Source organism: Cucurbita pepo, chromosome 12, assembly GCF_057944985.1.
Source record: "Cucurbita pepo subsp. pepo isolate OVF chromosome 12, ASM5794498v1, whole genome shotgun sequence".
NCBI classification, from domain to species: domain Eukaryota; kingdom Viridiplantae; phylum Streptophyta; class Magnoliopsida; order Cucurbitales; family Cucurbitaceae; genus Cucurbita; species Cucurbita pepo.
Genome location: NC_141809.1, coordinates 7,437,159 through 7,453,905, shown reverse-complemented (window position 1 = coordinate 7,453,905; position 16,747 = coordinate 7,437,159). Strand labels below are relative to the sequence as shown.

At 33.8% G+C, this 16,747-nt stretch overlaps 1 protein-coding gene and 1 pseudogene across 1 annotated transcript; both read right to left on the bottom strand.

Moving 5' to 3' along the window:
* LOC147789906 (exopolygalacturonase-like) overlaps nucleotides 1–9,425 on the bottom strand; it is a 37,043-nt pseudogene extending 27,618 nt beyond the window's left edge.
* Nucleotides 9,426–9,793: 368 nt separating this feature from the next.
* LOC147789905 (polygalacturonase-like) lies at nucleotides 9,794–10,335 on the bottom strand. The gene is made up of 2 exons (XM_087129406.1): nucleotides 10,189–10,335; nucleotides 9,794–10,102 (listed from the first exon to the last, which is right to left on the bottom strand). The coding sequence occupies exons 1-2, from the start codon at nucleotides 10,333–10,335 to the stop codon at nucleotides 9,794–9,796; spliced, it is 456 nt and encodes a 151-aa protein (XP_086985532.1).
* Nucleotides 10,336–16,747: the final 6,412 nt, after the last annotated feature.

Sequence of the window (16,747 nt, the reverse complement as noted above, 5' to 3'; positions counted from 1 at the left end):
GGAGATAAAAATTTCTTTTCTAGACCTAGAAGATTCAATGCCTAGAAAATATTTCAAATTCCCTAAATCTTTGATAAGGAATTTCTCGAGTAAACTAGTATTGAGATGTTGAATTTCTTTGAGACCGAGTATGATTACGTTCCAAAGCTGCAATTTCATCATTTATAGCCTGCTGCCATAATGGGTCGCCAACTGCCTCATCATAGGTTTTAGGTTCTGTCTGGGCTGTAATAAGAGCTAGAAAACCACGTTGAGTAGGAGAAAAACGAGAGAATGAAAAGTAATCATGAAAGGGATACCTGGTGCCAGTGTTCAGACTTGAGCTAGAGGTTAAATGATTGGCTCCAGAAGACATCTCATTATCATTATAACAAGATGGAGGCTGTTTTGTACGAGTAGAACGTTAGAGTGGAACTGATGTATCAGGTGGGATAAGATTAGAATTAGTGGGTGTATCTGGAGAAGGAATAGAAGGCGGAGGAGACAACGAGATAGTAGGTGAAGGAATAGAAGGTGGGGGAGGACTAGAATGGATGTTTGAGTAGGATGAATCATGAAGTGGTAAAATGGGAGTTGAAGGAGCTAACGTCAAAGTTTGTGAAGCTGATGAAAAAGGAAAATCATCGTCACAAAATTGAACATCACGACTGATAAAAAAAAATCTTAGATTGCATGTCACACAACTTGTAACCTTTGTGACCGCAAGAATATCCTACAAAACACAAGGAATTGCCCAAGGTTCAAATTTTTGCTTAGGGTGTGTACTACAGTTGCATAACACTTACAACCAAAAACTTTAAGATGGTGAAATGTATGTGGTTCTTTGTATTGTGCCTCAAAGGGTGTCTTGTTGGATAACAATGGTGATGGTGTTCTATTTATAAGATAAACAGCAGTTAAAATTGTGTTCTATGTAGAGTGCATCTAACTTTAACTCGGCCTGATATTTCTTCTGCAGTTGGGGTTATGAGTCGGTACATGCAAAGTCCAAAGAAGCCTCATTTGGATGCAGCTCGACGGATCTTGAGATATGTCAAAGGTACAATCGACTATGATCTTTTGTACAAAAGAAAAAAAGGCTGCAAGCTAGTTACATAATTGCCCTGCCACCGAACCTTGCCGTCGTGCACAATGTGTTTCACGTATCCATGCTGCAAAAGTACACTCCAGACCATACTCATGTAATCGAGCATGAGATGCTTCCCCTTCAGGAAGATCTATTTTACGAGGAGAAGCCTAGCAGAATTTTTGCTTGAGACACTAGGCGGTTGTGCAACAAAGATATTCCCTTGGTAAAGGTCTCATGGGGTAACTGTCGTGAGGAAGAGGCAACTTGGGAACGAGAAGAGGTTGTGAGGAAAGCTTATCCCGAACTCTTCCAAGAGATAGCTACTTTCGGGGACGAAAGTTCCTAAGGAGGGGAGAGTTTGTAACACAAAGAAAAAAAAAAGGGGGGGGGGGGGGGGCTAAGTCAACTGAGGGGCAAAAATGTCATTTTGCCCCTCCAGCCCTAATAGGGGTCCAAGGAGAACCCCGTCACACCCCCTGCAAAAGAAAAAAAAGAGTTAGAGAGAAATTTGAGAGGAGTCAGCCGTGAAGTTTAACGGACCACCTTCGGAAGAGACTTGTACAAGGATTGAGAGGTTAGTGAGGCCGACGCTCCGTCAAGACCCAAGAACATTTCGCGAGGTAAGGTTATGAACGACATTTCTCAGATCTGAGCTTTTCCTATGTGAATTGAGTCCTAAAATGCTGAAATATTCACCTAGGAACAACTCTATGCACGATCAGTGAAGAAGTTTGGCCAAGACCTCAACCCGAAGGCGGAGATCCGAGAATCGTCTGAGAACGGTGAGTGAACTTTCGACGCTCTTAACTCGTCCGGTAGTCAAGAAAAAATTACAAAAAAATACTAGGATGTACCCCGTAACATGATCTAGAATTTTGCCTAAGAAATCATATTGATCCGATCTACAGATTGAAAGATATGAAAATCGGAAAAGGGGACTGTGTTACGGATTTCAGAGGACAGAGAAGAAAAAGAAAAAAAAAAAAAAAAGAGGTCGGTCGGCGAGTGGCGAAGGGTGGCGTGACAGGCACCGGACACGCGTCGACCATTGGCTGGAGCAACGCAGCTCCAGCGAGGCGACAACACATGTCCCTTGCAAAGCCGAGCCAAACCGCAAACGTGAGCCGAGCCGAGCCGAACCGGACCGGCCGACCCTGTTAAGTTAAGATTCGAAGAGAGCCTACAAGTAGGTGTCTTACTGAGTATAATTTTTATACTCATCCTTGCTATATTTTCCTTTTTCAGGAGCGCGAGGTGTCGATCAAGGGCGGGCGTGATGGAGACGGGGATTGTCACAGAGGAACGGGTTGTCCCGGGGCGTCAATCTAGTCTTTATTTTGTGTTTGGATACTTTCAAACTTTATTTCCAAACTGTCATGTGTTTTGTTGTTTGTCGTCCAAAAACTTTATTGGAATTTAAGGATTTTCTTTATTTCATATTTAAATCACTTTGTGCATTTGTGCGTTGTCGTAAGTCACGGTCCGTAGTAAAATACGGGGTTGCGACAGCATACAAACTACAATAAGAAATCAAGACATTAAAGAAGTTTAGATGTATTTCTGGTCTCAAGAAGAATATAAACTCTATTGATTAGTTGGATAGCACATGTTATGCACCAAATTTTGGAAAAAGTTCGTGAAAGATTGTGAAGGGTTCCATGGTAGTAGCACATGACACAAAATATGAAATTTATACGCAGAGTGCATAAACATGGTTGTTGTTAAGTGGAATCATGAGGGATGATTAGACGGTGAGAACCTACAACCCCGAACCATGAAAGATTCAAGGAGTCAGGAATTATGAGAGTGGAGACTTGAGTCCCTACCAAGACCGCCTAACCACCCTTGAGACCTAGAAGGCCACCTTAGTACCTTGGGATGTAGAAGAAAGATTTCTAAACTGATAGTAGCTGGTATGGCGTTCAAGTAGTTTCCACTCACCTTTCCACTCTTGTATAATACCATCAAGCGAGGTGTTACATTGGTTAGGATTGTGATACAAAGTGATAGATTGACTATTCTGCATGTGGGTCCATCCTATGTTGATCATGCGGGTTGTTGGGTTTTATGTCCTAAAACTCATAGTTTGTAAATAAAAACATATTCTATTTTCAATAAAGTTATCATTGATGTTTATTCAGTAAAGATTGTTATTGAATAAAGTATATTTTACGATCGTTAATCTAAATCCAATAAACTAAGAATACTCTGGCTATAGTATGAGTACTTGAACTATATGTAGAGACATAAGAGTGGATCAAGTTCAAGTATATAGTCAAAATGATCTATAGTACAGGGATAAGGCTGAGTACCTTATCTTGGGGACACTATGGATGCGGTCCACTTTTGTATATGACATAAACAATGTGATCACTAAATTGTACATGCGGAGACATGTGAGTGGGGGCGTCCTATGCAATGAGTATTGCATAAGATCGGACCATGAAGAAAATCACTCTCACTTTATAATGTCGTTTATTGTTGAGACTGATTTTCTTTTCATTCAATGACCTAGGTAACTCGATCTTAATTCGAAGCTAACCTTGAACTCCTGTTTATTCGAAATTATCCTTAGATTGGCATGGGTGAGAGTGGCTCGAGTTCGCCAACTCAATAGGCTGGGGACGTGGGGTGCAAGATGGAATTCGCTCCTACCCACTTTTGGGGATAGAAGAGATGTAGTTCCCTTAAGTACTAACTCCAGGTCTTAAACAAGGGGCCCCACCCTCTCATTGGCGTGAGAGGGATTCGGTGGTTGGATCATAAACCAATTTTTCATTAGAGGATCAATGAGACATAAGGAACAAGAAGTAACTTCAGGGGTAAAACGGTTAATTGACCCAGCTCTAGTTACCAACAACCTGTGAAGGATCGACTTACTAATCATGGTTATATCAAATGGACAGAAATATATATATAGTGAGGGGAGTGCAACTACTAGGCTATAGTGGAGTGTCCTAGTAGTTAACGAGTGTTGGTTAACAAGGTTAATGAATTTAACCAGTTAATCTTGGATCGTTGGAGTCCATGATTTATATGTCCATTAGGTCCCTCTGCTAGCTCATATCGGACTAAACCATAGAACAGGTGACGAGTGGGTTCGAAGTGTTCGAATTCAAATTAGGGAATATACGCTACATATATACGATATATTTAACCGCATTTTTGTTTTATTTACGAATTAAACAAAAAGAGAGAATCTGAGATATTTAAATAAGATTTAAATATTTTAATGAAATATGCGTCGTAATTGATTGGGATTGGGATCGGCATTTGAATTAATAATAAATATTAATTAAATAGTTTAATTAATCCTTTAATATAATAATTTCAAATTAGTTATCGAATTAAAATAAAGAAAGTCAAAATGTTGTCTTCACTAATGGAAAAATCCATGTTTGAGTCAATGGAATTTTGAGGTGTCAAAATTTGGTTTAACCAAACTTGCATGCTTGCCAAATAAACCCCACAAATTTTAGTGTTATTTTTAGTGTCAAAATTTGGTGAGCTCAAACTTGCATGCTTGCCACATAATCCCAAACATTTGAGTGGAATATTGAGTGTCAAATTTGGCGATCTCAAATTTACATGAACATGCAAACATAACTCTATAAACAGAGTGATCAAGGTACATGGAACTTCTCCCTTCGAAAAACCTTGAGAAAAACTCTCACAAACTCTCTCTTCATATATACTAAATCACTCCCAAGTTTAGTCACTCATCGGATTACACAATTTCATTCTAAGGCCGGAGAATAGTGGAGAAGACACTAGTGGTGGTTCGAAACCGATTCGTGAGGAAAAAGGAATTTGAACTACAAAAGGTTAGTACTCAAATACCTTGAGTTTTAATACTTATGAACAAGCTAGTTATTTACTATAATTGATGTTCTAAGAGTTCCTAAGATCCAAATTGCTTCCGCATGTTTTATATTAACACCATCAATAACTTGTCGAGCTGGCTTGTATCGGAAAGTAGCACGCCCCAACCTTGGGCGATCTCATGGCCTGTGCGACGGGTTCGCCAGTTCACTCCTCCATGGACGACGAGTAGGCTGGCACTCACCATGTTCCTCACCTGGTACAAAGTTATATGTCGTAGCGCCTAATACTTAGACGTCGGATATCGCTACGAAGGTTAAATCTTCTGCCCAGGTGTGTGTACCAAGATTGTTGAAACTCTAGAGCCTATAGAGTAAGTTGGTGGTTCCCTACTATGACATGGATGCGATAAGAGCCTATAAGTATGTTGCTTACTGAATATATTTATACTCATTCTTATTTACATTTCTTTTTCAGGTCTGTGAAGCTACCGATCGTGGCGATAGGGTTCTCGGGAGCTTAGAAGTCAGAGAGGAATTGTCGACTTAAGGCGTTTTTCTAGACTACGTACATATAGTTGTCACTTAATACATGTCATATTTGTTGGGATTTATGCCTTAAAGCCTCGTAATTAATTATTTAGGTTTTTAACAATAATTTTTATTATTTTATTTATAATTTAATTGTTATTCATGGTATGAAAATCCAAGGTTATTAATGTAATCTTGAACAGTATTTGGTTGACATACAAGAGAATCGTGTTCAAGTAATAACCTAAAGAGTCTATAGTATATGGATAAAGTTGGATGTCTTATCATGGTAACACTATTGATACGACACACTTTGTAATTGTTACAAATGATTTGATTCAAATCGTTCATGTGGAGACATGTAAGTGGGGGTACCCTATACAATGAGTTTGTATAAGACTGAACCAAGAAATGATTAATCTCTCTTTATAATTCCGTTAATTGAGAAGATTAATATTTCACACGATGATTATGTGCGAGTCGATCTTAATCCTGAGTGAGTTATGAACTCCTGCCTGTGAGGGCTTGTCCTTTAATTTACATGGGTGAGAATTGCCCTTTAGGCCGATTCAATATGCCTACCATTTTAGGGACTTGACCAAATAGGGAGTTTGGAACATAATATCATGAGATGAAATTCACTCCTTCCTATACTAGGAAACTAGATGAGTTGTTCTCTTAAGTACTTATTTCGGGACTTGAACAATGGGGCCCCACCCTCTCACTGGTCCGAGAGGGACTTGGTTTATGATTGGATCATAAACAAATTGTTTATTAGAGAATCAGTGGTATTTAAGTTGAAAAATGTAATTACAGGGGTAAAACGGACTTTTGACCCTGCTGTAGTTATGAACAACTCATGAAGGATCGACTTGCTTGTAATGATTATATCAATGGACATAACTTGTCCTACAGTGCATAAGAGTGCAACTCTAGGTTTATAGTGGAGTGACCTACCGTTAATGAATGGAAATTGATTAATTAAAAAGTTTAATTAATTAATTTTGTATCATTGGAGCTTGTAATCGGTAGGTCCATAGGGTTTCCTTGCTAGCTCATAGTAACGCTAAAGGTTCAATTTATTTGAAAGAAAATTTGAAGGGTTGAAATTGGTATTTAATATATTAGATATATTAAATATAAAGGAGAAAATAAATTTAATTTGAAATGTCAAACTAATATTGAATATATTAGATATATTAAATAAATTGAGAAAATATATTTAATTTGAAGGTTTCAAATTAATATTTAATATATTAAATATATAAAAAAAGAAAAATATATTTATTGTATGAGATACAATTAAATATTAAATCAATTAATGTATGATACATTAAATAAAAATATATTTAAAATTTGAATGAGATTTAAATTAATTAAATATATATTAGGATATCTTATAATATTTAAATATAGTTTGTTTAAGGTATTATATCCTAGTAATATTAAATATGTAAATATATTCTTGGCAAAAATTCTTGAAGAGTCTCTATAAATAGACTCTCCGGTTGAGCCAAACACACCAATCTCTCTCTCTTTCTCTCAAAAATGAAATTACATCTCGAGAAAATTCTCGAAACCGAGTACATCTTAGGAGGCATGAAACGGATTACATCTCCAGAAAAAAAAAAAAAAAAAAAAGCAAGAACCTCTTAAACCGATTTATGTAATGTTCCATGAACAAGATTTGAACCAAATTTTTTAGTATGAATTTGACACCCAATGGCTCTAGCATTTTCGGACATCTTTTGCAATATGACCACATTATTTACTCCTCATGAAGTGTTTCTAAGCAGGGAGATTATTCTTACCGATCAACATGAGTTGTTTTCAGCATATTTTGTCTTTACCCACATGTTTGTTAAGAAAATTTCAAGAGGTAGCCAAACATAATATTGTTCGAAACTAAACACGCTTAACTTTTGAGTCTTATGCTTGAAGCACCAAAGTAGGCAACATGATTTTTAGAGATAGTTTTCACTCCTAGGAGCAATTCAAAACAAGTAACTAATGTGAGTAAGGAAAAAGCATGCTACAAAAAATGGTGTTGGTTTGTGTGGATAGTTTTCACCCTTATAAGCAATTCAAGATAAGTTGGTAATGTAGGTATGTCATGGTAGATGAAGGGGAACGTCAAAGGTATCAGTTGCTAGTTGCTGAATCCAAATTTGAAATCGTGGTCCAAATCTTAGCAGGGGCACCATTTGCCATTTCCAAATGGCTTAGTTCCCCTTTTTTTTTTTTCTTTTTCTTAAGATTTTATTCTAAACAATAAAATCAAAAGATTTAATTATGTGGTAAGGGTTGTTTGAGTTGAATAAATTTATGATCCAATTAATTGTGTTAGGTCTAAAAATATCTCAACTCGACCCAGCTAAACTCACGAACAACAAATATCTTAAGACTTGAAAACACGAAACATAGCATCATCGATCAAGACCAAATTCTGTTTTTATTTTCTCTCTTTTGTGATTTCTGTTATTTTTTGGCCTTATTTACCATGGATTTGGGCAAATTTTGATGAGTTCTGGTACATTAAACTCCTAGAACATTTAGCTACTTTTGATATTTAATTTTTCTAGGACTATGGACATTTTTCCTATAACTAAACTTGGTCGGGATAAATAGGTAGATAATTCGATATTAAATGTAAATTCCTAAAATACATATTAATCATTGTCACTTAATTTTCTAATCTGAAAGCTAAATTTTAACAAGTCATATCCAAAAGTTGCAACCAAAATTACACGATTGACGAAAAAGATAGATTGAAGGACACGACTTGTTGGATTAGTCACCTCAAATTTTAATTCTTCTTTAACAATAATGATGGATCTGTGCAATATGGGAAGTAGTTAGGAGATTCAATCTAACTCATCCATTATGTCTAAAAGATTTCTAATGGTAATTGATTTGTTTAGGGTAACTAATTGAAAGAGGAGTTAGATATTTTTGTTGGTTAAAGATTCTTTTCTTGAGTAATGGATTAGTTTTTTTTTTAATAATGGTTGTTACAATTACGTTGTCTTATTTCGAATTCAAAACTAGAACTAAAAAAACAAGACTTGGAACAATTTTATTATATAAGGTGGTGGTAATAAAAACATTAGGTTGTTCACGACACAAAGTCTCCTTCAAACAGTCGACCATCTTATTTATTTCGAAAAGTACAACAAAAGAAACTCAAAAGAATGAGAGTCAAATGGATAGAGGCGGTCTTCTTTTTTAATTAAGGTTGTCTATTATATTTGAAGTTCTATGGCAATGAACAATCCATTGGACAACATAAGGAGAGGAACATATCTTGAGATTCGGTCTTCCTGAAATGATAGGTTTCACATTCGTGCATTGGGAGGAAATAGGACCTTTTATTCCATTGTAAGTGAGGTCAATGTTGCTTACTTTTACATCGTCACATGGTAAGTGACGGCTGCAAATAAGTTTGATTGCCAGCAGAGTTGCAGAACTTCCTCTAATGTTCTTGAAGCTCACTGTACTAATCTTAATTTTTGAAGGAATCTGAAAATTAAAATGAGACAACAAATGGTTTATTTGTTAAGTTATAATGAAAAAATGAATGAAAGGTTCGAGAATGCGATCCATACCTGCGGATTGCACTGATTCCATAGACAATACTCTTGGTCTATTAGAATAGGCTTGCTAACATTGACCATTATAATGTCCAAAAAGTGCATATTGGTGGCGGTGCTGCTAGCCGCAGAAGCTGGCCACGTTTTGATCCTAACACCATTAGTGGTGTTAATTAACGTGCAGTTCTTTACGATGACACCTTCAACAAGTTCTTCGTTAGTGTATCTACCAAGACTTCCGATGCTTATTCCATGTCCTGGTCTGCACGTCACGTTGGTGACTTTAATTAGTTTGCTTCCATCTCCAAGAGAAATGCAATCATCTCCAGTTGCAATTTTGGACTTTGTGATTGTGATCTTATTTGATGGACCGATGTGTATTCCATCAGAGTTTGGACTGTTTTCTGGTGCCATTATATTGATATTATGGAATGTGATGTTGTTGCAGCTGAGGACGTTGATATGGAAGTTCTTGCTATCAAGTGATGTTATTCTCTTAACGGTTGAATTGGTGATGAAGTTGAACCTCAAACTCTAAACATTTTGTATAATCAAATAATATTTTGTGAGAGTCGGTAATGAAGCTAAAAATTTGAACAGAACCCAATAAAATTGAAAACTCAAAAAAAATTCACTTCTTCACTTGATTGTTTAAAGATTATCCTCTAGAAAATGAAGAACATTTACCAAATCGTAAATGTCAGAACATTAGAGAAGACATGTAAGAAGCCCTTTCAAAAACAACAAGATGCATGAGATTGAGAAGGAAAGCTAAAGGCATATTACTTACAACAAGGAGTTTGGGCACAATTTATGCTTTGTGGCAAATCATTCCTTTTCCAAGCTGCCTTTCCTTGGCCATCAAAAACTCCTTCACCTGATAATGTCAATCTATCAACACGTGCAAAAGTGATCCAATTATCTCCCTGAAGACTTTTTTGTGTCTGCAATGTTCCTCCAAATTGAAAGTCAATTGGGCTATTACAAGGTCCTTCAAACTTCCCTTGCTTTACTTTAAATATCCCTTTCGGAATAAAAATTGCACTAGAACGATTGGACGTGAATGCATCCTTCCATGCATTTCCTAAAGCCTACATTTCACAAGTAACAAAAACTTATATCAAACAATTGATCAGCTTAACTAGTGATAATATTGATGTTCATATTGTATATTTACCTTCGTGATGTCAGTACCAGACACTATGTTACCATATCTTTTCAAAGGAAAAACAACATCGGCACTAGATTGAGCATCGACGGTAAGAGCTAACAATAGTAACATCAAAATTGTAGCAGCCAAGAAACTCGATTTGATCGTACTCATGAAGCCTGTGCTTTCTTTTCTTTTTTATGTATATGGTTTGAAAACTAGTGAGAGACAATGATATTTCGTTTTAGATTTGGAACTTTTTATTTATTTAATACAAATTGAAAAATAGGAATAAGTTGGGATGGAACTAAAAGAAGTTATGGATCCATTTCCCTCTCTTAATCCAAACATAAATTGATAACTAAAAGTTGTTTATCTTTCTGTAAGTTGCTCATTAATGGTTGTGTTGTAATATCTCTCTCACTAGCCTTTGAATGGTTGAATCTCAAATAAACTGGGCATTGGCCAAACCCAACGAAGTACTAGCTTTGGGGCCACAAACATTTTTATTTATGACTACATTGGTTAGAGACTGTTGGACTACATTGGTTAGAGACTGTTTTCAACCTAAAATCGTTAGAAATAAGACTTGTACAAAAGGGGGGGGGGGGGGGGGAAAGCAAGAACCCGTTAAACCGATTAGTGCAATGTCCCAGGAACAGGATTTGAACCAAATTTTTTAGTATGAATTTGACACCCAGTGGCTCCAGCATTTTCCGACATCTTTTGCACTATGACCACATTATTTATTCCTCATAAAGTGTTTCAAAGAAGAGAGATTATTCTTACCGATCAACCTGAGTTGTTTTTAGCATGTTTTGCTTTACCCACATGTTTGTTAAGAAAATTTCAAGAGGTTGCCAAACATAATATTGTTCCAAACTAAACATGCTTAAAATGGTAGGCATATTATAGGCATATTATGGTAGGCATACGCATAAAATGACTTGTATGACTATAATAAAGCAACAAAATGGCTTGTGCATATTATAGGCATATTATGGTAGGCATACGCATAAAATGACTTGTATGACTATAATAAAGCAACAAAATGGCTTGTCTCAAAGTATGGTATGTCCCTCAAATGGTAGGCATATTGAATGGGCTAAAAGAGTCATTCTCACCCATGTAAATTAAAGGACAAGCTCCCACATGTAGGAGTTCATAACTCACTCAGGATTAAGTTTGAGTCGCATATGATCATAATGTGAAATATTAATCTTCTCAATTAACGGATTTATAAAGAAAGATTAAATATTTCTTGGTTCAGTCTTATACAAACTCATTGTATAGTATACTCCCACTTACATATCTCCACAGGAACAATTTGGATCAAATCATTTGTAACCATTACAAAGTGAGCCATATCAATAGTGTTACCACGATAAAGAACCTAACTTTATTCATATACTATAGACTCTTTAGGTTATTACTGGAACACAATTCTATTGTATGTCAACCACATACGGTTCAAGATTATATTAATAATGTTGGATTTTGATACCATGGATAACAATTAAATTACAAATAAAATAATAAAAATTATAGTTAAAAAGTAAATTAATTACCCGGCTTTAGGGCATAAATCCCAACAATCTCCCACTTACTCTATACCCAACATGTTCTCTCACTTGCCCTATTGAAGATGGGACATGTCTCCTAATCCTAGACATTCTAGATGACCCTCAAACACTTTAAACCTAGAGAGTCATTTTATATAAAACAAAATAATTATCATTAAAAGTCATTTTGGTCATTACCAATGATGCTTTCTCTCTCAATATCATTCTTTATAGATTGATCTTTTATAATTTCCTTAATATTAGTCTTTGTATCACTATCATCACAATGAGAGTGACAAACTAAATCACATGTGAAACACCTTCCAAATGTTTAAGAAATTATTATAGTCATACCAGTCATTTTGTTGCTTTAAAAGTAAAAAATGTTCCGTATACCATACTTCACAATCTAAGGTAAAATTGATCTTAACCTAAATTTTCTAAATTTATGTAACTAGTGTACCACTTAAAGATCAAATCTTTAACTCCATACACAATAAAAAAATTCTCATTATCCATGGATACTTTGAGAAAACTTTAATTTTTCAGGTCATACATTAGTTTAACTAATATAATTTAATTAACTATATATTTAAGGTTAATTCTCATCTATGCATTAATTATCTCCCACTCAGGAAAAATAATTAATCATACTCTCAACATTTGAGGTTACTTAGGATACTATTCCTCTGACTTCATATTTCAATGATATTATCATTCTTTGAAGTCTTGCATCAAATATTTGACAATTTTGTCAATATAATATATATGAGTCAATATTGACATTTATCCTTAAATTTCTATTTTTAGGAGATACAAAATTATTCCAAATCTATTTATGGTAGAGTGAAAGATCACATCAATTCATAAGGAGTAATATGTCTCCAATTTAAAAAAAAATTGAGAAAATCCACTCATCAATTAGTAATTTTCTTGTTTTCACAAACTCATTACAATTTATTTAAAGTTAAAGGTTATCAAACCTTCTATTAAAAAATCTATAGGTTAAATTCATTTCATAAATCAACTTTTACTTCTTTGGTTTTGAATTTGAATAATAAATCCATATAATAATATGTGCAGGTGTATCCTCTTAGATTTCTTTTCACAAAAAGAATTCTAAATATTTATTCAACATATCTTATATATACAAAAATGAATTAGAGAATAATAATAGACTCTAGAATTACAATAGGAGAGAAAGTCTACTGCTAGCTACTTTCTCCCATTAAGTTCAACTCTTTGTCATGAGTCTTGTTTTGAAGATCTATATCTTCTTATCTATACATAATTTTCCTTTTGTAGGTCAATTCATATCGTATGAGTTTAACCTCATCAAGAATATCTACAAATCTCTGGATTTTATGACTTAAAAATATTTATCCTTCGTCATCATCCCTCATAACTATTTTGAGGGTAATAAGTCCTTAAATTGGTCATCTAACATGACAATTTGAATTTTAGTAGGATTGAATCATCTCATAATTCCCCCACTACGATGAGACTTATCGAATTAATGACTAGGATCCACTTGACTCTCAAGGGAAATTAAATTGTTAACAACTTTGGTTAACTATTAAGGTCTCCACTTGGAACTATTTAATTAACACTATCTGTTGGATGGTGGGACTATGATGAAAGTCCCACATCGACTAATTTAGGGAATGATCATGGGTTTATAAGTGAGGAATACTAACTCCATTGCTATGAGGCCTTTTTGGGAAGCCCAAAGCAAAGCCATGAGAGCTTATGTTCAAAGTGGACAATATCATACCATTGTGGAGAGTCGTGTTCATCTAACATATCTCACCTTATTATAAGTGTATGTCCTTCTATGAACTTCTTTAGAAAATTACATTTGTCATACCAATATGTTTTTCTATTTAGAATTAAATAAAATACTATTTTGTTTCTCTTTAAGAGTAGCCTACACTTAGGCATAATTTTGAACATATTTGTCTTAGCATATATGCTTGATTACAATTATTGAAGTGTTGTAAACTAAGTTTACTACATTTCCATAATTCCAAAAATTGTCTCATAGACAATTTTGAAGGCAATCATGTTCACTATGCAATCTCGGTTGCATATCGTAACAAGAGTTCAATAATACTGTATAATTTTTTTTTAATACGTGACTATATCTAATATAGTATTGTTTTCTCCTCTTACATCACAATTTTACAAAATTGTATTATGTTGAGAGTTGGAAATAAATTCCACCTTCTATCAACTAATTTTAGTACACAATGTTCTCGTACTATTGACAGATGTCCTTCTCGTACTATCAACTAAACCTTAAACCCTAAACCCTAATACCTACCACCAAGAAGGAAAATATAAACTAACTAAATCTAGTGAATAAAATAAAATATACTACTATTCAAATTTAAAATATCTAATATATATTCCCTAACTAATATATTCTTCAATATTAAATGATTACCTATATTCAATAACTAATTCAAACTAGAAAGAAGTTGCACTAAATTCTGACATCTACATTATCAAGTATTTTCCAAGAATTACATATCAAGTGTAATGAAAAATAAATCTTGGTAGTAGATCTTATATCAGCTATAAGGGGTGGCATCTAGTCTCCACAAAAAATCTAGTAAATCAAATTTACTTTCATTTAGTTTTTTTTCCATAGAGTAATTTGAAAAATTTCTTTCACTATAAGCTAGGAACTATTTCCTACCAATAGCTTTGGTCATAAAATTTTTCTTAAATTTTATAATACTTAATTTGGAGATCATTTAAATAATTATCTAAATTTAGCTTCTATGGACTTAAACATCTCATATGTTTTTTGTCTTTTTCTTATCTTTTAGTCATGACATCCAACATATTAACTAGAAAATATGAACAAAGCTTTCTCATCACCTTTGATTTATCAATCATGTGCTCTTCGAATAATTCGATTCACAATAGGTCTTGAGAACATTTCAAAATAAAGACAAAAAAAAAAAAAAAAAAAAAACACTTCCATCATAGTGCTAATATTATTTTTTCAAGTATTAAAATTTTCTCAACACAGTAGTGAAAATTAAACAATGGAGAGATCTTGAACATTATATTTGAAATATATAAAATATTATTTAATTACAAAGTTCAAATATAAAATATTATTTAATTAGAAACCATCAACTATCCATTCAATTTGAGCATGAGAACAAACAATTTTATAAAATGAACCCTATAAATCATTTCTAATGCTATGGTACTTTAGTGATTTAGAACAAGTGCAGCCGTAGGGTAGGTCAAGTGTTCCTTCACTAAACTGATACAATCTCAACCAAACATTATATCAGAATAACTCTTATTCCTATAATATTTAATTACCATTAGTTCAATCGAGAACATCATTAACAACCTTAATGATCTATTCGTAAATGTAACCCATCATTTTAGATCTTGTAATTTTATACCAACAAGTGCCGCCGTAGGGTAGGTCAAGTCTTGGAAATATAATTACTATCTTATCATTCCCAAGAGTTCACCCTGATATTGACCCATGCAAACACCTTCCGTATGGGGACGGTCCAAAAGCCGCCATGAGGCCCCGCATGGATCTCACGTTATGAACCAATAATGGAGACCATAGGATATGTTGACACATTTCCTTCTCTCATTTACTATAAATACTTTCTCAAGATTCACGTTGATATTTACTCATGCAAACACCTTCCATGGGGGATGGTCTAAAAGCTGCCACGAGGTCCCGCATGAATCTCACGGTGTGAATCAATAATAGAGAACGTAGGATATCCTGACATGTGTCCTTAATATCTTTATATTGACCGATGTCCTCCACCTAAGTATTTTGAAATAGGGTTTTCTATTACTCAGACAAATTAGACTAATCTCATTTATCTAAGTTTTCAATCTACCCTTTCAGAACCCTCATGTTTGTTTGATTGCTTTTAATGTGAATTGCAAAGTTTTTAAACTATTAAAGAAAACTAATCACATCGTGAGCTTGCTTAATGAAATTAAATAAAATTTGACTAATTCAACTCCCAAGTCGGTTCTGAGGTACAAGTGTTCCATTTCTGTCAGCTTAAATACCTCAGCCTAGCCAAAACCTTCCTTAGACAGAGTTCCCTTGTAGTCAATTTTTATTTAAAATTCATTCCTCTTTAATTAACTATTAATTACAAGATTAATGAATGAATTAAACTGTCTTTAGGATCTAGGATCCTATTGAAAACTAATTCCCTTCTAGAATAATCTTAAAAATCTAGCATTTTAAACCCTTTAAAATTAAATTTAATAGATTACTCAAATTCTAATTATATTAGAACAAACCATAATCGTATTAGGTAAATAGCATGCATTCAATTTAAGAAATAAATATCCTAATTTAATTTTCAAGCATAACAATTATACTCAAATGCATATGGAAAATACATCCTAATTAAGAAATCATCTTATTTATATAAGAAAACAACTTAATAAAAAAAATTTCAAATATAACATTTATATTTAAAAAAAAACAATTAAAATGCATGATTATGCTTAACCTATAATGGGATTTTAAACTAAATGACATACCAGATGTATTTAATCAATCAATTTAAAACATACATCATATGCATAATTAAATTAAAAAAAATCAAAATTGACCGGCATGTATAGCATATCTTAGAAATTGAAAATGAATTAAATTACAATAATTTAGATGGAAGACATGTCTTGATTTTCAAGATCTTTTATGTTTGGAACAATTCCAAATTTAATAAAACTAGATTTTAAGATCTTTCCTATTGTAACCAATTCCAAATCTAATAAAATTAGGGTTCGAGATTTTTCCGATTGATGGTGTTAATATAACACATGCGGAAGCAATTTGGATCTTAGGCACTTTTAGAACATCAATTATAGTAAATAACTAGCATGTTCATAAGTATTAAAACTTAATGAGTTTGAATACTAACCTTTTATAGTTCAAATTCCTTTTTCCTCACGAACCGGTTTCGAACTACCTCTAGTGTCTTCTCCACTATCCTCCGGCCTTAGAA